This window comes from Bactrocera dorsalis, chromosome 2, assembly GCF_023373825.1.
Source record: "Bactrocera dorsalis isolate Fly_Bdor chromosome 2, ASM2337382v1, whole genome shotgun sequence".
Classification (NCBI taxonomy): Eukaryota; Metazoa; Arthropoda; class Insecta; order Diptera; family Tephritidae; genus Bactrocera; species Bactrocera dorsalis.
The window spans coordinates 95,466,109-95,487,360 of record NC_064304.1 but is presented as its reverse complement, the minus strand read 5'-3'; the positions used below and the strand labels follow the sequence as shown (position 1 = coordinate 95,487,360).

The 21,252-nt window shown below is 33.9% G+C and overlaps 7 protein-coding genes across 11 annotated transcripts; 4 read left to right on the top strand and 3 right to left on the bottom strand.

Annotated features, from left to right (window-relative positions):
* Window positions 1–65: 65 nt before the first annotated feature.
* On the bottom strand, window positions 66–10,318 carry LOC105230968 (dipeptidyl peptidase 9). 3 transcript variants are annotated; one of them, XM_049449787.1, is made up of 12 exons: window positions 10,071–10,314; window positions 7,675–9,181; window positions 7,374–7,593; window positions 5,623–5,899; window positions 5,259–5,538; window positions 4,042–4,204; window positions 3,662–3,967; window positions 3,414–3,608; window positions 3,033–3,344; window positions 2,753–2,975; window positions 1,950–2,142; window positions 66–1,874 (listed from the first exon to the last, which is right to left on the bottom strand). In XM_049449787.1, exons 2-12 carry the CDS (start codon window positions 8,736–8,738, stop codon window positions 1,673–1,675), a joined length of 3,435 nt encoding a protein of 1,144 aa, XP_049305744.1. In that variant the 5' UTR covers window positions 8,739–9,181; window positions 10,071–10,314; the 3' UTR covers window positions 66–1,672. The 3 variants fall into 3 exon arrangements, with proteins under 3 accessions (XP_049305744.1, XP_049305742.1, XP_049305743.1); XM_049449785.1 differs by having other exon boundaries at window positions 3,033–3,608; window positions 7,675–9,304; window positions 10,071–10,318; XM_049449786.1 differs by having other exon boundaries at window positions 3,033–3,608; window positions 10,071–10,318.
* On the top strand, window positions 10,290–11,819 carry LOC105230969 (acylpyruvase FAHD1, mitochondrial). Of its 2 annotated transcripts, none has more exons than XM_011212029.4 (3): window positions 10,290–10,333; window positions 11,073–11,169; window positions 11,236–11,819. In XM_011212029.4, exons 1-3 carry the CDS (start codon window positions 10,293–10,295, stop codon window positions 11,725–11,727), a joined length of 630 nt encoding a protein of 209 aa, XP_011210331.1. In that variant the 5' UTR covers window positions 10,290–10,292; the 3' UTR covers window positions 11,728–11,819. The 2 variants fall into 2 exon arrangements, with proteins under 2 accessions (XP_011210331.1, XP_011210330.1); XM_011212028.4 differs by lacking the exon at window positions 10,290–10,333 and adding an exon at window positions 10,611–10,996.
* On the bottom strand, window positions 11,805–12,957 carry Cc115 (Coiled-coil domain-containing protein 115). Its single transcript, XM_011212030.3, has 2 exons — window positions 12,574–12,957; window positions 11,805–12,079 (listed from the first exon to the last, which is right to left on the bottom strand). Exons 1-2 carry the CDS (start codon window positions 12,846–12,848, stop codon window positions 11,878–11,880), a joined length of 477 nt encoding a protein of 158 aa, XP_011210332.1. The 5' UTR covers window positions 12,849–12,957; the 3' UTR covers window positions 11,805–11,877.
* Window positions 12,958–13,096: 139 nt separating this feature from the next.
* On the top strand, window positions 13,097–16,007 carry LOC105230965 (phospholipid phosphatase 5). 2 transcript variants are annotated; one of them, XM_011212023.4, is made up of 5 exons: window positions 13,097–13,256; window positions 13,561–13,763; window positions 14,173–14,558; window positions 14,675–15,090; window positions 15,165–16,007. In XM_011212023.4, the coding sequence occupies exons 2-5, from the start codon at window positions 13,578–13,580 to the stop codon at window positions 15,569–15,571; spliced, it is 1,395 nt and encodes a 464-aa protein (XP_011210325.2). In that variant the 5' UTR covers window positions 13,097–13,256; window positions 13,561–13,577; the 3' UTR covers window positions 15,572–16,007. The 2 variants fall into 2 exon arrangements, with proteins under 2 accessions (XP_011210325.2, XP_011210324.2); XM_011212022.4 differs by lacking the exon at window positions 13,097–13,256 and adding an exon at window positions 13,347–13,498.
* On the bottom strand, window positions 15,616–17,136 carry LOC105230967 (RNA-binding protein 42). Its single transcript, XM_011212026.4, has one exon. The coding sequence runs from the start codon at window positions 16,974–16,976 to the stop codon at window positions 16,026–16,028; it is 951 nt and encodes a 316-aa protein (XP_011210328.2). The 5' UTR covers window positions 16,977–17,136; the 3' UTR covers window positions 15,616–16,025.
* A 298-nt stretch (window positions 17,137–17,434) lies between these two features.
* LOC105230964 (mediator of RNA polymerase II transcription subunit 17) lies at window positions 17,435–19,800 on the top strand. Its single transcript, XM_011212021.4, has 5 exons — window positions 17,435–17,629; window positions 17,684–18,434; window positions 18,516–19,087; window positions 19,145–19,565; window positions 19,630–19,800. Exons 1-5 carry the CDS (start codon window positions 17,535–17,537, stop codon window positions 19,711–19,713), a joined length of 1,923 nt encoding a protein of 640 aa, XP_011210323.1. The 5' UTR covers window positions 17,435–17,534; the 3' UTR covers window positions 19,714–19,800.
* A 204-nt stretch (window positions 19,801–20,004) lies between these two features.
* LOC105230982 (uncharacterized) lies at window positions 20,005–21,178 on the top strand. Its single transcript, XM_029552310.2, has 2 exons — window positions 20,005–20,742; window positions 20,839–21,178. The coding sequence occupies exons 1-2, from the start codon at window positions 20,305–20,307 to the stop codon at window positions 21,085–21,087; spliced, it is 687 nt and encodes a 228-aa protein (XP_029408170.2). The 5' UTR covers window positions 20,005–20,304; the 3' UTR covers window positions 21,088–21,178.
* The last annotated feature ends 74 nt before the right edge of the window (window positions 21,179–21,252 follow it).

Sequence of the window (21,252 nt, the reverse complement as noted above, 5' to 3'; positions counted from 1 at the left end):
TCGACTGGCTCTAATATTCACCAACGATTAGTCAGCCATGCGAATATGTTAAATAAAAAACATACTTTTTCACCTACTTTAGGCATTCAATACACGAAATAGCCTTTGTATAAGTTTATTTATATGCATAAGCAATACATTTGTTGTAATAATCACGAAATTTTAAATATACACTTCTTTATTATTATTATCATTTTTTGTTTAATTTAATTATTCAACGTTTCGTCTCTTTTAATAAATACATTATTTTGCGTTTATTATAAACTAGCGACTATTTTTCAAAAATTTCGTAATATAACAGTGAACATAATTAATAATGAATTTATGAATTAGTAAATAAAGTTAATTGGTATTTAATTTATATTTAATATTGCAACATGTTATATTTACATACATTACATTTAAATATTGAGGACAACGACACGTTTAGGACTGTAACATTAATCATTGCGGGCTATAAACAGGCAAGTTCTGCGTTGGAAATTGTCATCAATTAAAAAATCATCTCAATGCAATGGAACACAGTTTTTGAAATTGCTTTTTACTTATTCTTATTTATGAGCACAAAATGAACTGATTAGACCTTCTTAATCTTACATGTAATGGTACAAAACGGTATATACTGCTATGAGTTACTCAGTTTAAGGCGTAACGCCTAATTTCGAAATTTCACATTTATTTTAATGCAATTGAACGCGTTTCAGTAGATCTAGCTGCACTAAAATTACAACAATTGTTTTTAGGTTATATCCGATCTACTGGAACACATAAAATCACAAAATAAAAATTAATACACAATATGTAAGCAATAAATATTAGCAATAGATGACTTTATGCTTTACGTAAACCAAAAGCAAAAATAAATAATAATAATTATTATATCTGACCAACTTATGTATACAACGTGATTTGTGCACGCATGAAACATTTGAAGGTGTATGAAGAGTTTACAAATCTATAGTTCGCAGCACTTTGAGTTGGCAGCCATGGGTTCTATTAATTTTTACATCACTCTTTTTGCTATTGTGATAAGATTATTCAAATTCTTGCAGTTGACTACAATTAGTTTAAGTAAACGCTTATATTTGCCTTTTTATAATTTAGCTTAAGTATATATATATATTGTTCATTAATTTAATTATTACTAATATTCATTTCTGCACACATGACCTTTACGTTGCACGCTGCTCGAAATGCCAAGCGATTATATACGGCGCGAATGCATTTTCTGCCGATTTTAATTTAATGTCGCTGATGCTATAGAAGCTACTATTAATTTCTGGCTGTACAAATCAAGTTATTTAGTGATAAAAGATGGTAAAAAATAAAATTTAAAATCTAAATAGTTTGCTAGAGGTCAGTTGAAATAAAATATACTGCATGCGCTTAACGATTTTCAAAAGTTGAGGATGGCAACAAACATGCATTACTAATATTTGCTGCCTATCATCCGGTATTGCATTTTAGCGCTGTTAATTACTATATTGTAGCGATTATACTTCCACTTGGTGTTTGTGGATGTGGATTCGTATTTCGTTTTTTTATCGAGATTATCGCTACAAGCCAGTGGCAACTCTTGCAACACAAAAATTATAAGTAGCATTGCTATCGTCATCGTTGTCGTTATTATTATATGCATAGCTAATTGGTAGGTAGCATGGTGTTGGCAATTTCATAAGTGTTGCAGGAACGCCAATAGTTTCGTCTCATAATTTTTATTGGATTCCAAGTTGCGCAATGAGTGTCTCTCTTCAGGGAATATGTGTAGATCGTATGGTTTGTTTGCACGATTCAAGGCTGATATGAGCTGTGAGGTATGATAGAAGTGAACATTCTCATCGATGAGTCCGTGTATGAGTAAAAGACGATTTTCTCTGCGCAATGAAAGCAATATGTGTGTGTAAATGGATAATCAAAAATAATTTGCATTTTCATTCATTTGAACTTACTCTTCGGGGAAAGCGTCTACGTAATTAAGCACAGAGCCCCCTGAATAGCCGCGTTTATTATTCTGCGGCAAATCCATATAGCGTTCCGTATAGCCCGTGTCATAATATTCCCAATTTGTAACTGGCGCTCCAGCAATTGCAACCTTGAAGACTTCGGGATACTGCACCAGACCCATTAGACTGAGATAACCACCTATACAATTTTTTTTTATTTTTTTAAAATTACAAAATTTTATAATATTAGGTTGTCAAAAAAGTCTTGCGGTATTTTTATTGAATCAATTTGTGTGGCACCCATACATCGAGCTTCTTAGTGACTCCAAGCTTCTTCAAATGGTTTATAACGGTTTGATGACTACTATGCCGGTCTCTTTCGACCAATTCAGTGATTTTATCGCAATTTTCGACGACAGGCCTTCCGGAGCGTGGCGCATCTTCGACCACCTCTACACCAGAACGAAAACGTTGAAACCATCGTTGTGCGGTGGAAATGGAACTGTATCGGGTCCATAAACTGCACAAATTTTATTGGCGGCTTGAGATGCATTTTTGCCTTTATCGTAGTAGTACTGTAAAATATGCCGTATTTTCTCTTTATTTTGCTCCATGTTTGCGACGCTATAACTCACGAACGACTTAAAAGAAACGACAATCAATCAAACACGTGTTAGCGCGTGAAATGAGCTTTCCAAAAAGGTATAGCATGACCCGATGCGACGAATAAAACTAGAACTACGCGCTTTCAGCGCCAACTAGCGAAAATACCGCAAGACTTTTTTGACAACCTAATATTAATTACGCACCATAGGACCAGCCGTGTATAGCTACACGATTCATATCAATGTAGCCTAACTGATCTGCCAATATTCGTAATGCAGCCACTTGATCGTTCAGCTCCACTTGGCCCATGCGACAACGTATGTGAGTTTCAAATTTAAGTCCACGATGTCGTGACCCACGCGAGTCGATACAAATGACACAATACCCTTGCGCCGCCAACATATGCATGCGCAACTGATGTTTACCCTAAAATGGCGAGTATGACACATTAAAAAACCAAAAACTAAAATTTAAGATACCAACTTTGAATGTGTTATTGACAGTCTGCACCTCAGGACCGCCATATACATTGAGTACTGTTGGATATTTAATGCCCAAGTGGAAATTATGTGGTTTGAATACCATTGCATACACGATTTCACCCGACGGTAATTGCGGGCGGAACATTTGCGGACAATATTGTGGTTCAGGTTTGCCACCCTCATGAAGATAGCCCATCAGTGATAATTGTATGCCGTTAACTCCACCATTTTGGCATGTTTGTGCAACACGCATCACTTTGCAGGAAGGCAAGCGCTGTATGTTGCAGTAGACTTGCAACATCAATTGACATGACTGCAAAATACCAATAATAAGAATATATGAATTATTAAATTGATGTTGTATGATAAATATCATAATTACCTCATCAAATTCCACCTGATATGAATAGCCCGGTTCGGTTAGCAAACGTATGTGTTCGGGACGTTGCAAACTCACCACATACAAGTGTTTTTCCAGTGGCGTATCACGTAATCCAATGAAATATACCAACTGTTGCGCTTTGTCCACCCAAATGTTTCGATGCAAAACCTCCCATTCGCCGGAGGTAAGTGCAACCTAAAAATATAATACGTAAACATTTTCCCCATTAAATAACCCGCTATAATTACTTTATTAATAATTCTTGGATGCAACGTCACACTATCGATGAAATCCGTATGAATATCCATGTTGGCTGATGTGGTAGAAGAAGTAGAATTTGTTCGACTATTCATTTCAAAATTGTTCGTATTGCTATGCGCGTCTTTATAACCATTCAGTGGGCATGTATTCAGACTAGATGTGACAAGATATAAATGTCTGAAACCAGTCTCCTCAGAGGCCCACAAAAAAGTCACCGTTGTATCGGTTATTTCCAGAAAATAAAGCAAATCGTGCACATTCACCCATGTATCTGATGTCTGGGAGTAAATAACCTACAAATAATAAGTAATCCAACATTAAGGTTCACTCAAGTAATATATGGATTATCATATTTCAGAGATTATACCTGTAGAGGTGACACAGCTCTACAATATGGACTCTTCCAGCTGTGGTCTGCTGAACCTGAGGGCGACGACGCCGTGCTGGTATAGGTTTCGCAAAAATTATCCAACGGTATAAGTACCAAATCCAAACGTTGTTGTTTACGGTTCAATCCCTGCATCCAAACGCTATAAAGACAAAATTTTATTATACCATATCTGCACCGGAGAGCTGATTTAACAATTAATAATAAACCAAGACGTCAAGGAGGGAATTTGTACAAGCCCAACCGACTATGAGATAATCTTTAAACATTGAACAATTATAATTATGTGTGCAAAACTGAAGTATACAAAATGTTGGCTATAAAATCAATGCTCGTTAAAAAAGTAAAATCAAATTAACTTATTCTATAGAGCGGACTCATTTAGTACCATTGATATATGTATATTGTTATATAACCAAAAGATCTACTTTCAAGTCTATCTAAATCTGAATCAATATTTATCAATGGGCAAGGTATAGAGTGACTTTTCAGTTTCAGTGAAACAAAGACGTTAAATTTTTCATATGTTCTTAGCTTCGTTGTGCAAACAGTCAAAACACTTTTAAAAGATGTTTAAAAAATATTGAATTAACAAATTATTTTTTTTTTTGTAATATAGAAATTATTAATTAAATCCCAAATATCGGATATAATTATAAAAAAAATTATTAAAAATGTATTTTAACCCTTAAATGCATGGTTTTCCTTTTTAAATACCAAGTGTGTATTTTTTAAGTGGCGCGCCAAGCTGTCAAATTATTAAAATTAAAAAGTGAAATGTCATATCATGAAAGTTTGCATTCAAAAGTCAACACAGATATTTTTAGCACCTAATAAAAGTAAAAAATACTGTGTTTGAGTTACCGTTTAGAAATTATGTAAGGAAGAAAACACTGATGTATATATACATCATCATGCATTTAAGGGTTAAATTTGTAAAATGTTGGAATCGAAAATTAATTTTTAAATCTTTATTACTAAATTTTCAATTTTTATTTCCAAAATCAGATTACAAATTTAAAATTAAATTTTTTATCCGGAAATCAGAATTAAGAACTGAAAATATAATTTTTTATACCAAAATTGGAATTAAATCTAAATTATAATTTATTGATATTTTATAATACAAAAAATGGGGAGTGAAAAATTCGCAACCCTGATTATACATATTGTGCAGCGACTAAAATGATACTCACTAATTTGAATCGGGCGTCCACCCAATGCGCACTATATATTCCAGCCAAGGAAACACCACGGAAAGTGAATAGGGTAAATCCTTTATACAAACGTCGCTAATTTGCAGCGACTCATTGAGCACGAATTGCACTAATTTTAATTTGGATTTTGCATTGGCTGTGCCGGCACGTGGAAAACGATATTCTTCTATTTCCCCAGGCGTTGCTTGCGATGATGGAAATGTATACAAGCAAACATCCGACTCATCCACTTCCTCGTAAACAATGCGATATACACCATCTTGAAAATACGATGTGTTCACAAACATATAAAGCATCTGTACAAAAGCATGTGTTTTTTTTTATTATTTGATTACTTTATTACCATTCGAGTGTGGTTGCCACCAATAACCCTGGAAGCGGCTAAACTCCTCAAGCATTATATATGATGGCACACCAGCGCTAAGAGGATCATCTGCAATAGAACGACGACCATCGTGCACGAATGTCAAACGCTCTTCATGTCCGCTAACCGTATGTGTCACCCATATGTCGCTACCGCTAATGTATGCTATTAAATCAGAATTTTGTGGACAGATTTGTGGATCTAACGCTGCCCACTGGGGACATGTTCGCAATTGTGTAGGGAAAAGCGGGCTGGTCTGTAAAAAAAATATATATATATACATATATAGAAATCCATTTTATAGAATCATTCTAATCCTCAATCTAATCCATGTATATATTTATTTTACTTTTATGGTCAGAAATTATAAAATATACATATGTAAGTCCAATTTATTTCCACCTGTTATTTTAGAATTTTTTCAAGCGTCATATTGTACATTTTCAAACAAATTTGAAAATGTTCGCACTTTCTTTCGCCGATATCGAATCACAAAGTATATAGGTACATATGTATGTCTGTAGCTACCATACAAACTGATCGATTAAGATCAAGTACAAATTATTTATGCGTGAAAGATGTTTTAGCTTCGATGCAACAAAACTTAACATTTTTTCTTGTTTTTGTTCAGAGATTAGATTTATTTAATATGAAACCATGTTTTACTCTCTCATATACATGTATGTATGTACATATTTTTGTTATACATACATACAAAAAACCGGTAAAATTAGAACTCTATAGAAATTACCGACAACTTAACGAAAAATATGCGTCGTCTTATCACATCAAGCTAAAGGTCATTGACCAATAACAATTAAAATTAAGATAATATGCTAATTTTAATTGCCCCCTAACAAATGTTATAATTAATAACAATTAAAAAGAAAAACTGATTGCATATGATTGATAAGAAGCAGTATGATCCAAATAAAAACTCGGTAATGAAACTAATCCATTTTACATTGTAAATCGAAAATATAAATTACTTTCTTTACCCATTCATTCTTCTTAGAAAAATGGAAAAATATAGCCTCATTTTCACAGATTTAAGATAGGAAAAGCGAACATATTTTTTACTATTAAGCTTTACTATTCCATTCTAAAAGATTCAAACACTTTGAAGTAATTGCTTATCTTATATTCCTATTCTTACTCATTTGAATAATAAATTATCATAAAATAAAAACTTGTTAAACTTTTATTCCAAAAATAAGACAATATATATAATTAGATGTAGATATTTACAACCCTTGGTTGCAATTAAAATAATAATTAAACCTGTATGATGCCACTCATAACTTCAGAACTTCCGCACAGGTCGTTTTGAAATTTTGAACTCTATTTCTATATTCGTAAATATTATCATTTTTCAATAACAAATTAATCGATTTTTTAGAGTAATTGCTGTCATTGCCGTATTTTTTTACATTTCTCCACGAAAATTCAATAGAATATTCTGCAAATGTAATGTATTGTTGGCATAACTATTTTATTTTATGTAAAAAAATCATCAAAATGGGCTGTGTTTAACTCGAATAAAACCTTCATAATTATACGATGAAATGCTGGAATGTGCTTATATATCCGACAATTAAATACCATTAGGGAATAATATTATCCCAAGGAAAGAAAGAAAAAATCATTACATTTAATAAAAGAATTATTTTACACAGAATATGTTTACATTCAATTTCAGACTTTCTTTTAAAAGTAGTATTTGTACTTACATTATATCCAGTATCGAGGCATTGATACAGATCACTAAAGCAGGGAAAAACTATTTTTCCGCTTGGTTTGTGTAACTCGTACGAAGTAATGCCCCACGTTGAGAGTCGTTTCCGTTCCTGCAGTAGCTGAAATTCTCTTGACCATAGATTAACTCCTCCGCTAGCAGCCGTAGCAGCCACACTTGACATTGGCTGTTGTAATACTACCTTCCATTGAAGTCTAATATAAATATATTAAAAAATATGGGCTCAATCATATGAAAAATTATATGTATATATATACATAGAGACTTTGACAAACCTTTTGTTTGAACTATATCTGAGGAAAGAAGAATTCAATATGGGAGACGAAGCGTGTGAAGAAGATGGTGACGGCAAGCGATTTGTTACAGCATTCCCAAGGGAATCAGCTACGTCATCTGATTCACCATCTGTAACTGATGCAATGTTGTTACAAACTTTAACGCTATCAATACTATCATTTATATCAGTTAGGGGTGGACTATTTTGCAAAATAGTTTCTTCTGCTGCATTCATATTAATATCTGCATAAAGCAGTGTTGGCTCCCAGGCGTTAGGTGGTGTACTCAGAAAGTAGCATCGCACCCGACCGTCAGATAAGGTACGGAACTGTATATTAGATGGCATCATGCTGGATAAATTGACTAACTGTTTGCGCATATCATTAACAATGGATTTAATCTCTGACCATGTCTTTTTAGGTGTTGGCGCCGGTACATGACGGTCATCATCTTCGTCGTCATCCTCACAATCATCATCATCATATAAGCCCTCCATATTAGGAGGCGTTCCGCTTGTTGGTGAGCTAAGATGATTTGAAATTGCTGAAGCAGCAGCTACCACAACAGCTGCAGCTTCAGCGGTAGTCGCTTGAGCTGCAGCAGCAACCGTAGAAATTGGCGATGTCAGGGAGTTGAAAGCAAGTCCTAAAGAAGAGTAGAAGGCATTTGCGGTGGTACCCAGAGAACTAATACTACTAGGGGTGCTAACAGTGTTCTGAGTACGATCGCCCGATACACGTGAAGTAAATCCATCTAACAGATTCGCTAATGATGATGTTGTGGTTATCCGTTCCAATGATGAAGATTGAGTTGATAACTGTGTTAATGGATTAATTGGTATTACCGCACCAGAACTTGCCATAATTGCAACACTAGCACTACCAACACTTCTATTTGCATTTACAATTCCGGCATTATTGCTGATGTTGTTATGATTAGTTAAAATCGCGCTGGTTCCACCACTGATACTACTACTCAATGGCGAAGCATTGGCTGCGGATGTGGTCGTTGTGGTAGGTGCAGGTTTTAAACGATTTCGCTGTTGTGTCAAAGACGTGTCCATCTTAACTTAAATGATATTCTTATTAAAAATCTTACAATTTATTGGTCAAGAACCATTAGCATTACGGTCTTTGTTTCAAGTTTTATTAATTTTCACAATTCGTAATATTGAGATTATATTATTTTATATGGCAATTTAAGAGATTTGAGTATTTTTAATCACTATTTAGTAAGTTATTGTTATTATTTTTGGTAGTCAGTTGTGTTAATTGTTTTATTGATCAACTTGTAATGTGCGAATTATCTGTTTAATTTCCAAAGTTACACTCTTTACTCTTTGCTCCAATTTGCATTTTTAGCATTCAGTAAACAACCAACCATATATACAGACTATTTTAATTTTTTAATAACGTTGCAAACGTTTTATTTTGTTTATTATAATTCTTTGAATTTTAATTTGATTTAACTTTCTCATTTCTCGGCCTTTCGAATTTTTGTAATTTGCTGCATATAAATAAAACAACAAACAATATAAAGCACTGTGTACACGTTAATTTTAACTTGATGTGCGAGCACTGAAGTTTTTTATTACATATGCATAATTTAGGCCTCTCGATTTCTCTTTTCCTATATTTTGGAAGGAGACATAAAAACGAAACTGCAAACACTTTATATCACTAATTAAACTTAATTTTATGTAATTATTTACATCTTTTAAAACACATCTGTTAAAGCATTTGCCGAAAAAATTACTGGCTAATCCTATAAATTTATTGTCTAATTGGAGTATGACTATGCAATTTGGTTTCGCCTTTACTGTTGCCCGCCCTACTCCAAATACAAGAAACTTTGCCAAGTCATTTATTTTATAAAATTCGACGCTACCACTTCTGCGAGATGCGTTCTGTGCATTCTGGTGCGTTATATTGTTATTTTCACCGCTGCTCTTTTTTCGGCCATACACTCAATTGTCACATTGACAGTTGGTCTTGTTTTGGCTTTAAATTTCTTTACTACTGACAGTTGTGCTGCTACTATTCCAATAAGTAAAAAAAAAAAACAGAAATCCAACAAGAAACCAACAAATATATTCAACACATAAATTTCAACTTTAAAGCTTGTGAAATTTCAGCAGAATTGAACTTCCACACCTCATTAAATCCTCAATCATTCATCCAGTAGCTTGACAATGCCCTCAAAAATTTCCAGTACCAAAATATTTACACATATTTAGATACTTATGTATAACAACCAAAACGCTGAAAGGTCTAACTACGTAAACATATCAAATGGAATTCAAATTGTTCTATTCTTTTTTACGCATATTTCACTAATATTTCATCCCGAATCTATTTAAATTAAAGTTTTTAGATTTTATAATAAATATATCCACCATGAATAAATTGCGTATTTCCAGTTGTTTTTCACTACAATTGCCAGATTTTTATAACTTTAATTGACATTTTACAAACAGTTCTTCTTCTTCACACTGCAACAAATCACATGAACGTATTTCGTCATCTGAAGCACAATATTTTAGCACAGCTCATGATTTTGGTGTCACAATGTATGAAGATTAGTTGTCGATAAAGTCAATTTTATCATCTTTGCGGCGATGTTGATAAGGATGTTATCTTGCTTCGAGTATAGCTGGAAGTGTGAATTCGATTTATTGTATCCATTTTCAAATACAACTATTTTCTAACGATTTAAGTTTATAAATCACTTAAGTTTATAATCACAGTTCTCATATGACCGTGATAGTGAGCACTTAAAAACCAATGTGGTATACGTCATGGCAAAAGAACGCTTAACTGTCCGTTTCTCCACTTATAACGTAGAGAGCATAAGCCAAACAGTTGTTTGTTATCACTGCCAAAAAACGAAAACAGCTGTTAGTACTGTTACTTTCTCAAAATCATTATCAAGAGATAAAATAAGTGATTATTTATAAATATCATTGTATGTACATATGTCTTCCTCAACTCTTAACTTAGGTCACAAGTGACTATTATTATCAAGGAAAAGAGCGAATGTTGGCTCTCACATAGTTCCAGAGATTGTCTCATAACATTTGCGCTGCTTGCTGCTTCTAACACAAAATTCCTTGCGCACAAAACTTACATATATTAATTGAATACAACATTGAATTGACGCAACATTTATTAAATAGATCATTTGAAAGATGAATTTAGTTAGTTCATTTCGTGTTACCGCGGGTATAGCATATCAAAAAATGGCATTATCTTCAAGCGCATCCGAAAAATATGACTTTGTTAGGAAAAGTAGAAAAATTCTTGGTGCAGCACTTAATTATATGTGCGTGAAAAATATTTATACCAAATACATACATCTGCATATGTATGTGGATAATACTAATTGAATATCTTTTCAGGGATATTGTACGCTCCCGAAACGTTGCGGTGCCAGCAGAACCACTTTTATTCCTTAAACCAACATCATCCTACATAACCGAAGGCAATCCAATTGTTGTATGTCCAATATATGTATTTTTAGTGATGTCAATATATGTTTCTGTATTATAAATATTCTTTCAGATTCCCAAAGTGTTTACAAAAGTCGCGCATGAAGTTGAGTTAGGCGTCATAATTGGAAAACAATGTAAGAATGTTAAAAAAGAAGAAGCGTTCAACTACATAAGTGGTTATTGCCTAGCACTTGATATGACTGCGCAATGTAATTTGGCATTAGCACGACAAAATGGTCATCCATGGAGCTTAGGTAAAGGTTTTGACACTTCAACTCCTGTTTCGGGATTTATATCTACGAACGACATCAAAGATCCCCATAAAGTTTCACTATGGTTAAAAGTGAATGGACAGCTACGTCAACAAGGCAATACTGAAGATCTAATTTTTAAAGTAGACGACCTTATAGCTTACTCTTCAAAGTATATGACGCTTGAACCAAACGATCTTATTCTCACCGGCACGCCAGACGGTGCGTTGCCCGTAAAAGCTGGTGACGTAATTGAGGCTGGTATTGGTGATAACTTAAGGATTGTGTTTGAGGTTAAAGACGAAGTTTAGAAATCACGTTATCGCTAGGAAGAAATTTATACTATATACATATACAAAATATATACAAAAAACATAAATACATACACTCTAATTTAAAGGAATATATTTGATTAGTTTATCATTTGATGTTATTATTTAAGTTATTAGGGGAAGTAGAATTCATAATGCTTTGCAATGTTGTTTAAGTCTATCAATATGATCCATTACTGCAAGAAGTTCTCGTTGTACATTCGCGCTTTCCAATACTAATTCTAAACATTTTTTGAAGTGATCAGATGCGGTTCGCAAGCTACTGGGTGGTAGTAAAGTGAACCAATGCATCGGTTCGACGAATTCTTTATCTTTGTCGACGTTACGTCTCCTGTAAGTTAAAATAAAATACAAAATAAAATTGATTATTGAACCTAATATTATTTTTCAGATAAACATTTTTTAAAAATATTATTACGTCGTTCGGGATAATTTGTCCGGAGATTAACCGTTGCTGTGGACATTAATTCAACACAAATTATACAAGAACTTGACTTTGATCGTTCAATTTGTATGATAGCTATATGCCATAGTATTTCGATATCGGCGGGTTCAACAAATGAGCAGCTTTTTGGAGGAAATATATGAAGTTTTCAAAATTTTCGATCGATATCTAAAAAATAGATAAATACACGATCAGCGTGATGAGCTATGTTGATTTCGCAACATCTGTCTGTATGTCTATATGTACGCGAATAAGTCCATAAGTTTATGAGATATCGATCGACAATTATATATACATATATACGTTTCCCTCTGAGTGTTACAAACTTCATGACAAACTTAATATGCCATGGTACAAAACCGAAGACATTGGACACTTACATCAGACTGTATTCCACACTTGATATTTTTGTGTCATTTTTTTGCTCCTCCAATACACAAAGTGCATTAAATGTATTACTATTCTCGGTCGGAATTTGTGCCGAACTAATAGTTTGTGATCCTTTAAGGTACCGTGTTTTGGCTAACATCAACTGTCCACTGTTCATTAATTTTTCTATATTCACTCTGCTCGTTGCGTATTGTTCTATCAAATCCAACATTTCTAAGTATAGCAGGTCAAGTAAATTTCCAATTTCTTCTTTCTTCGAAGGCATTTTTAGTAAATTTTTAATTTAGACGAATTTAAATTGTTGATTCGAATAACTTAGCAGAGTTCTATTTCTAATACTACACCAATACTAAATTCTAATACACATATTCCTATTTATCAGAAAATCATATGACTGCAAGTTGCTATCGATTTTTCTACCATTTAACGATAAATAACACTCTATTGTGACCGGGTTATTTTATTGAAACTCATGTGTTGATAACAATTATATACAATTGTATATATTTATAAAAACTTACGTTAAGCAGTTGAAGCACAATTTGTTGACATTAGAACTTTTTGAGTGGACAATGTTTAAATGGAATAAAAATATTAAAAGTTAAAAGAGATATTACGCCCGCTATTTACATTATTTGTTGGTACAATGGAAGTTTTAAAGTTATATGAGAAGGTAAGAATTGGTGCTAAATATGTATTTACATATAGATATGGTATTTATAAAAAATTCTACCTATAGTAATTTGATAACTTCAATAGAAATAAAAAATATATTTGCACTAATAATACTAATACTATAATTAATTAAGTATTCGTGATAACTAATAGCAATAGTGTACGTCAAATTTAGAGAGCTGGCTGTAAAGTAAAAGTAATGGTGATGGAGCAGTTTGTGTAAACATTAAAGATTATAAAGTGAATGACTTAACAGTATATTAAGTGGGGTCCATATATTCATAAATTATTTTATTTGACAGTGAAAAGTGTACTGATAATGGATAGCGAGATAAAAAGTCCTGACTTACGTTCGAGTTCCTCTTCAGAAACCGAGTTGCGCAAACGTACTCAAACGCTGGCAAATCAGTCTAAAAATTTGCATTTTAAAGCAAATACTATTGAATACAATGAGAGACAACATCAACAACGAAATGGTTACAAGGAAAACGAATATTATCTGATGGTATGTGGTACCCCTTATAAATATGTTTCCTATAATTGGTTTCCTAATTTTTAACTTTAAATTGTAATGATAGTAGATGTAACAATAACAATTGTTCTTTCACTTTCACCTTATGGCAAAGATCAATAAGCGCGATTGTAATAATAGTAGATGTAAAAATAACAATTGATCTTACACTTTCACCTTATGCCAAAGATCAATAAGAACAATTGTCAAATACAAATAAGTACGTATTATTTCGTAATAATTTTGAATATTAATATTGACACATCACAGCACAAATCATGCTGCACAAATATTTTTTATCTATCTACAAATAATACATGTAAGGTTAAATTTTCTTCATTTTTTTAACTTTATTATTAACCACCTGTTTCACTTCCCTTCTGCCCATAAAACATCTTATCAGCTTACTCAAACGCCTCCGATAAAAACACCAACCACAATTACGTCAGCAGAAACGACAAGTAAAACAGCCGCAGTATTAATGAACTCAAATCTGAATGTTGATATCACTATGAATCGCCGTTTCAGTGAAAGTTCGGCAGATGAATTGTACAGAGGTGAAAAATCAACTAAGCGAGCTACTTTAAATAAAATCATGGACTATAAGAATTTGGATAATACTAATAACACCAACGCTCAGCACTATAATAGAGGAAAATGTCCGCGATTCTCTAACAATGACGATGATGAGGGAGAGGGCTGCTGTTGTTTTGATGGGGGCAAGGGAAAAAAACGCTTAAGTGACGCTATCGATATCGGAATACGTGTTATGCTAGTATTTATTTTTATGTAAGTACTATTCTCATGAAAAATAATCAATATATGATTTTTTAGTATCACTTAATGGTTTAGAAGTTTTTTTCGCAAAACGCAAACAATCTATTGGCTAAATATTTCTTTTTAAGATCGCTGGAAACAACAAAGCCATTCAAACGAAAAGTTCATCCTGAAGAGATGTGGTTGTACAAAAATCCTCGCACCCCAGATATAGTTTCAGCTCAGACACTAATATTATCTGTGATATTTGGTCCATTATTTGTAACCATGTTTCATTTGTGGCTGACGGGAGATCGGCGTGATTTTCGCGCAGCAAGCTGGGTTTGGACTTTAGCACTTGGATTAAATGGTTTTGCAACAAGTTTGTTGAAAATAACAGTCGGGCGTCATAGACCTGATTTCTTTTACCGCTGCTTTCCTAATGGTATTGTAGTAATCAACAACGCCACCGATTCAAATGGTTCGCTCGACTATTATAATTGCACAGGTGACTTACGCGAAATAAGTGAGGGTCGTAAGAGTTTCCCCAGCGGTCATGCTTCATGTAAGTGTTAACCTGCAAAGCCTTTCTAAGCGCATGTACATGTTTCTCTCACGTATCTTTTTTTATTATTACAGTTTCTTTTGTTGGTTTAGGCTTCATCGCTATTTATATAGCCGCCAAATTACATGCAATGAGTGCTCGTGGTCGCGGTCAATCCTGGCGTTTATGCGTTTCAATTTTGCCGTTGATTTTAGCAGCTTTGATAGCAGTTAGTCGAACTTGCGATTATCATCACCATTGGGAGGATGTTGTTGCCGGTAGTTTAATTGGATTATTTTGTACTTATGCAGTTTATAGACAATATTATCCGTCGGTATACTCAATTCATTGTCATCGCCCCTATTTACGAACATGTGAAAGATTGACACATAATTATAATCAGTTGAATCCACAATCAAAGACACCTGAGTATTTATCTTCAAATGAAAAAATCACCGAAGTGAACGATCGTGCCGATGATGAACGCCGCCCACTTATTTGAAGTAGCAATGTTAGTTATGACTAGAACAATTAACATTATAAATCTCGTAAATGTATGAAAATACGTATATGTAAATATTTATTTATTTCAATAGGAAATATGTGCTAGATATTCCGAAACTGTGTATTTTAATTTAGTAAATGTATTAATAATATTCAAAGTTTTAACTTAAATAATTTAGTTATTATTATACAAAATTTAAGTCACACATATTTATTAATGGATGTTTGGTCAAGCTTTTTCTGTTGGTAAGAACAAGAGTAAAATGTCTTTCAAGTTTTAAGCTGCTTTGAGATTAATGATTAATCAAAATATCCTTTTACACTGCGGTAATTTCAGGAAGTTTACTATTATTTGATTGACACAAACATAATTTTAAAATGAACACGTTTTGTATTTAAAATTTAAATAAACATAATTTGTTCACATAAGCGTATCATTATGCTCGAAAAAATTATGAATTGAAGGATTGTAACAGCTGCTGTTTTTCACGTTCCTTCTTCTTGACTATGTCCAAACTGCGTTGTTTCCATGTACTTTTACGTAGTTTTATTGGTCTACTTCCGACATAACGACCATCCATTTCTTTCATCGCACGTATAAAATCTGCTGGCTCCCGAAAACTTACAAAGCCGAAACCCTTGCTTTTTCCAGTCCGTTTATCACGGATAACGCGTGCTCGTTGAAAAGACGGATACTTATTAAATGTTCGGGTTAAAACTTCGTCATTTACATCATTACCCAAATCACCACAAAATATGCGAAAATCATCATCAGGCCAATCTGCTAATGAAGAGTCCTCCCAGACTGTTCCACCCGCTACTCGTATAGTCTTACGATCCTTCTTTTTCCTCTCTGTTGTTTGAAATGATTGCAAAGCTGACGAGGCTCTAGCAGCTTTAATTGCTTCCTCTGCAATAGGATTTGGACCAGATTTCTCAGCTTTTAGCTTTTTTAATTTTTGAGTAACATCAAATTGTATGGCATTTATGTCGATATGCGGTGTAGCAGGAACATTCACCGATTGTCTACTTTGGTATAATTTTGGAGCACTACTAACCACAACAGGCGTCGCTGTAATACCAGAAGGTGACGGTGCTACAGCTTTCAATTGTCCAGCAGTATTGTTTACTTGAGTAGGTACAAAAGTGGACATAAATGTTGGTGGTGGAATCACTGGCGGGGCAACAGTTACTCGTGGAGTAACATGCACCGTCGAAGATATTGTTGTCGTGTGCGGATGTTGTTGCAACTTTTGCTGAACCTGGTTGTACGTGTTTGCTGCAATTATAGGCCTTACTTGGGAAGGAACGAATAAATTTCTTGCAGGCTGAGAAGTTTGTTTAGATATTTCCGCCTCGAATCGCGAAAGCTCATCCTCAATATATCTACGTTTCGTAGCCATTTTGTTAATTGTTTACAGAAAAAAAACACAAATTACTTTTATGAAATCATTTAACTCCTCTATATCAACAAAATAATTGACAACTAGTACACTGAGCAAATAAATAATAATGCTAACACTTGAACTAGCATAACCATGCAGCAGAGAACGTTAATTATGTGATATACGTTCTCTGCATGCAGTACAGAACAGTGTTGTAAAACAGTCAATACCACTATCAGCAATGTAATTTTCAAAAATTATCGATAGCTTTGAAAACCAAATAACATGCATTAATATTATATATATTTTTTTCATATTTTGAAAAAAAAATTTAAAAAAGTTAGTTTTGAAATAATTTTATAAACGATTATTTTAACTGTACCCATCAATAATACAGTCTTTAGTAAATATTTACGAAAATTAATACTTAAGCACTTCATTACATGGGAACTGCTCTGGCGGCAACGATTGTGAACTGTCTAATATTAAAGAAGGGGGTGATATATAAAAAGTTCTTAGGTGTTTATATCAGGACGCTAATTTTTGTATTTTGTGAGTAGAAAAGTTATATTTGCAATGAATATAACAAACGGTGTAAACGTTTCTGTTGAAACAACGTGTGAAAATCAAATTCAGGAAATAACATACGATGGCACGGAAATCTACCAACCGTAAGTGCGTTCAAAAATCTTAACAAACTAATAATAATTTAATGATCTCAATAGACCTCCAACTTTATCCGAAACACTAACCCGCTGTGCTGCTCGAATAGATTTTAGTAAAACATCTTTAGATGACCTAAAGAAGGAGGATAAATCCGCTGAGGATGACGTTAAAGATTCATCTCAGTTTCAACCAAGTCTGTGGCCATGGGACTCGGTACGCAATAAGCTGAATGATGCTTTAACAGAAATTTGCGTACTTTCTGACGTAATTTCAATAGCTAAGGATAAACGTTATTTAGTTTTGGACCCAGTACCAGAAGATCCTGATGAGATAAAACCTATAGTGCAAGTTTATAGTCGAAAAAAAGCTTTGGGTCAAGCAGCACAGGTTCTTTTGAGTGGGGCAGAAAGACTGAGGAACTCGCACAGCGAGCAACGTAACCGTAATGTGACAGACTTTCATATTGAATTATTACGATTACGACAGAATTGGCGACTGAAAAAAGTTTCAAATGCGATTATTGGCGACTTAAGTTATCGCACAGCTGGATCAAAATACGGAATGAGCGGTACATTTGAAGTAACTAAAGCGGAAGATTTAACTGACGAGGAAGCGGCATCAGGTACCACTGGTAGCGGAAATAATGGCTTACCAACTCAATCGCCGAAAACTACATCCTCATTGCGCGTGATTGTACCAGCAGAGTTACAAGGAGTAGCATATATAAAAGTTATAACTCAGAAAGACCAGGAAGATTTATGCACGGCCAATGTTAATTTAATGGGTCATGGACCCAACATAACACAACAGGTAAGATTTCGAATCGCAATTTTTTTTACTTTTGAAAAAATTTCTTTACTTACATGCTTCGTTAAAAAAAAAAATTATTAGGCCGGTGTTTGGCAGAAGACCTTGGAATTCGCACAGAATGTACTTTTTTGTAAGGAACTTTTCAGTCAACTTGCTCGAGAAGCAATTCAATTACAGGCTCCAATACCACATGTTGTAATTGGTAATCAAATCCGTGCAACTTTACTGCCGGGCATTCAGCTTATTATTTCCCTTTGTCATTCTACAACTTTTGATTCGAGTCAACCTGGACCTATTAACGATCATGATCATGTACTTGAACACTCATTACATCAACTTTTACGTGAAGTGCATCACAAGAATTCACATCATCCCTTTCCTCACCCTACCAGCGGACCATTGGGGCCCAGTAAGAAACGTATGCTTGCTGGCCCAAAAGCGGCAGACCGTGAAAGTTTACTAGAGATGACAAAATCACAGACAATACTAGAACAAATAATTGCCCAAGCTCAGCATATATTTATGCGAAAGCGCACACAATACGTTTTGGACACATTAGCTAGAGATGTGAAGGACCCTCAGATTGTGTCGCATTGGAATGCGATGAACAGTCCTATAATGTCGTGTGTGAAAATTAATATTGTAACACATGGGTAAATAATAATTTGCCTAATTTTGATAAAAATGTATGTATATAAAATTTTTCACAGATACGACACAATAAATCGGACGTCGTTAGTAATACACGTTAAAGAGCGATCTCTCAAATGCATTTGCCGCGATGGTCGGGTAATGCATCTTTCATACGAACCGCAAGAGTTGCGTGATCTCATCTTGTGTCAGATCAATTCACATCAAATATCGTGTCTTCTGAATTTGGCTCGATGTATGGCTTGGACGGTATTATCGAACAGTAACAATCTCGGAATTGGTAAGGTTGAACCACTAGGCAATGCCAGTTCATGTTTGTTGGCGTCACCAAATGGAGATCGCATGATTGCGGTACAAATACGTTGTGACCCGCAAATCGATGTTAAAGTTTATATTGCTCGTAGTCCACGTCCAGATTTTATACCCAATCCGCTGGTACCAGAAAAATTCTGGGAAAATTTGGGTGGACATTTTAAAGAAGTAAGTTATTCATATTAGATATTGTAGATTGTATATAAGTGATATTTTTTAACCATTTACTTAGGTCCGCTTTGATAAAATCGAAGGCAAAAGTTTCCTCAATAAAATGGAGTTTTTAATGGCCGCTCTTACTAGTAATTCAGTCTAAAATTCATAGTTTGTAGAATATTGTAAAAAGAGACTAGTTAAAGTTTGAACGTAAAATAAAATAAATTCCAATGAATATTTATGAAAATCATATTTTTATTAAGTTTAACAGTAGAATAATTGGAAAGAAAATAATGTACGATATTTTCCATTATAAAATAATGTTGCTAATGTGGACAAACATTGTACGTTACCAAGGCAAACAAATAATTCACTACACCCACACAAATATGCTTTTTTTTTGTAATGTTACTGATATAGGAGTTTCTGAAAGTAGTCGGAATAACTTATATGTTAGCAGTTATACTTCAGAATGTCACCAAAGTTCAACAATGGAGTAAGCGCTGTTACGCATTTATACACACATACATATTTTTCTTAACTTCATTTTCGCATAACAAACCTTTCGGTCTTCGCACATTGAATAACCATTAGCAAAATTACTGACTGCTAACTAACAAATTTTTGGCTATATTTTTTACTTTTACCGTAACGTTAAACGCCAAAAGACAAGTAGATAAATCAATATAAAATAATAAGTATGCAAGGAAGAAAGAATATTATATAAAATAAATACAAATAATTTTATTGGATGGCACCTTGGAATTGGAGAAACCCTTGTACATCAGCAGTATCCGACAGTGATGAATCTTCACAAACACCACCCCCTACACGAAAACGTGCAAAAAATGAAAACTTCATAAGTGCTTTTCGAACTAAGAGTATTGAAAAATCTGGTAGATGCGCTCAATCTAACACCGACAACAGCAGTAATCAAAATCAACAAATAAAAGCAACAAAATCTGCAACACCTGTTCTATTTTCCACTAATCGGGGATTGTATTTACGTGTTCCTAAGTCCATGTCTAAATCGTGTGTAGGCAATAACGATGAATGTTTACATGAATGTGTAACTAGTACTTCAACAACCGACATAACAGATGCCACTTTGTCAAGCTATGGTGGGTTTGACTTATCATTGCCCTCCACTAGTGGCGACGAAATACGTTTTTGTGATTTGGAGCGTTGGGTGAGTAAAAATATGTATAGATACGCATCTATAAATACATAGGTCTAAAAGTATAACTATGTGGTTTTATGTTTATACTGCACTTTTTTTTTAAAGAGTACAAATCGTGCCAACACTATCTGCCTGGAGGATACGTTCATAGTGACGCGACACAACGATAGTTTGCCCGATCCAATTGATCTGCCGGCGAATAATAACAATATTTCAACCAATAAAATTCACCGCAGTGGAAGCATATTTTGCGTACCGAGCGGCAGCCGGCACGCTCTAGTAATGCCACATAGAAACGTCCGCCAACGAAGCACAAGTATTCAAAGTACTTTTGAACGTTTCGGGGTACATTAAGTATTTAGCGAAAGTAGTAAAAAGTAGAATGTTCTATAAAACAGCTTTTTTTCATATATTTGTATATTACAACAAAATTTGTAAATAAAACACGTTGTGTTTAAAATTAAATTGTGTTATCATAAAACCAAAGTAGCTTTGCAGTGCTACAACAACTCACAGGTC

Bases quoted from the DNA above. Each gene is read 5' to 3' on its own strand.
- LOC105230968 (XM_049449785.1), bottom strand. From the start codon at position 8,738: ATGGACACGTCTTTGACACAACAGCGAAATCGTTTAAAACCTGCACCT. The intron at 7,594-7,674 runs GTTTGTCAAAGT...TATTTATATTAG, and splicing joins AGATATAGTTCAAACAAAAG to ACTTCAATGGAAGGTAGTAT. The intron at 5,539-5,622 runs GTAATAAAGTAA...CGTATTTTCAAG, and splicing joins GTGGCAACCACACTCGAATG to ATGGTGTATATCGCATTGTT.
- LOC105230969 (XM_011212028.4), top strand. From the start codon at position 10,863: ATGAATTTAGTTAGTTCATTTCGTGTTACCGCGGGTATAGCATATCAA. The intron at 10,997-11,072 runs GTGCGTGAAAAA...ATATCTTTTCAG, and splicing joins GGTGCAGCACTTAATTATAT to GGATATTGTACGCTCCCGAA. The intron at 11,170-11,235 runs GTATGTCCAATA...ATATTCTTTCAG, and splicing joins CCGAAGGCAATCCAATTGTT to ATTCCCAAAGTGTTTACAAA.
- Cc115 (XM_011212030.3), bottom strand. From the start codon at position 12,848: ATGCCTTCGAAGAAAGAAGAAATTGGAAATTTACTTGACCTGCTATAC. The intron at 12,080-12,573 runs GTAAGTGTCCAA...TTTAACTTACAG, and splicing joins AGTGTGGAATACAGTCTGAT to GAGACGTAACGTCGACAAAG.
- LOC105230965 (XM_011212022.4), top strand. The intron at 13,764-14,172 runs GTATGTGGTACC...ACATCTTATCAG, and splicing joins AAAACGAATATTATCTGATG to CTTACTCAAACGCCTCCGAT. The intron at 14,559-14,674 runs GTAAGTACTATT...TTTCTTTTTAAG, and splicing joins ATGCTAGTATTTATTTTTAT to ATCGCTGGAAACAACAAAGC.
- LOC105230967 (XM_011212026.4), bottom strand. From the start codon at position 16,976: ATGGCTACGAAACGTAGATATATTGAGGATGAGCTTTCGCGATTCGAG.
- LOC105230964 (XM_011212021.4), top strand. From the start codon at position 17,535: ATGAATATAACAAACGGTGTAAACGTTTCTGTTGAAACAACGTGTGAA. The intron at 18,435-18,515 runs GTAAGATTTCGA...AAAAATTATTAG, and splicing joins GACCCAACATAACACAACAG to GCCGGTGTTTGGCAGAAGAC. The intron at 19,566-19,629 runs GTAAGTTATTCA...CCATTTACTTAG, and splicing joins TGGGTGGACATTTTAAAGAA to GTCCGCTTTGATAAAATCGA.
- LOC105230982 (XM_029552310.2), top strand. From the start codon at position 20,305: ATGGCACCTTGGAATTGGAGAAACCCTTGTACATCAGCAGTATCCGAC. The intron at 20,743-20,838 runs GTGAGTAAAAAT...TTTTTTTTAAAG, and splicing joins TTTGTGATTTGGAGCGTTGG to AGTACAAATCGTGCCAACAC.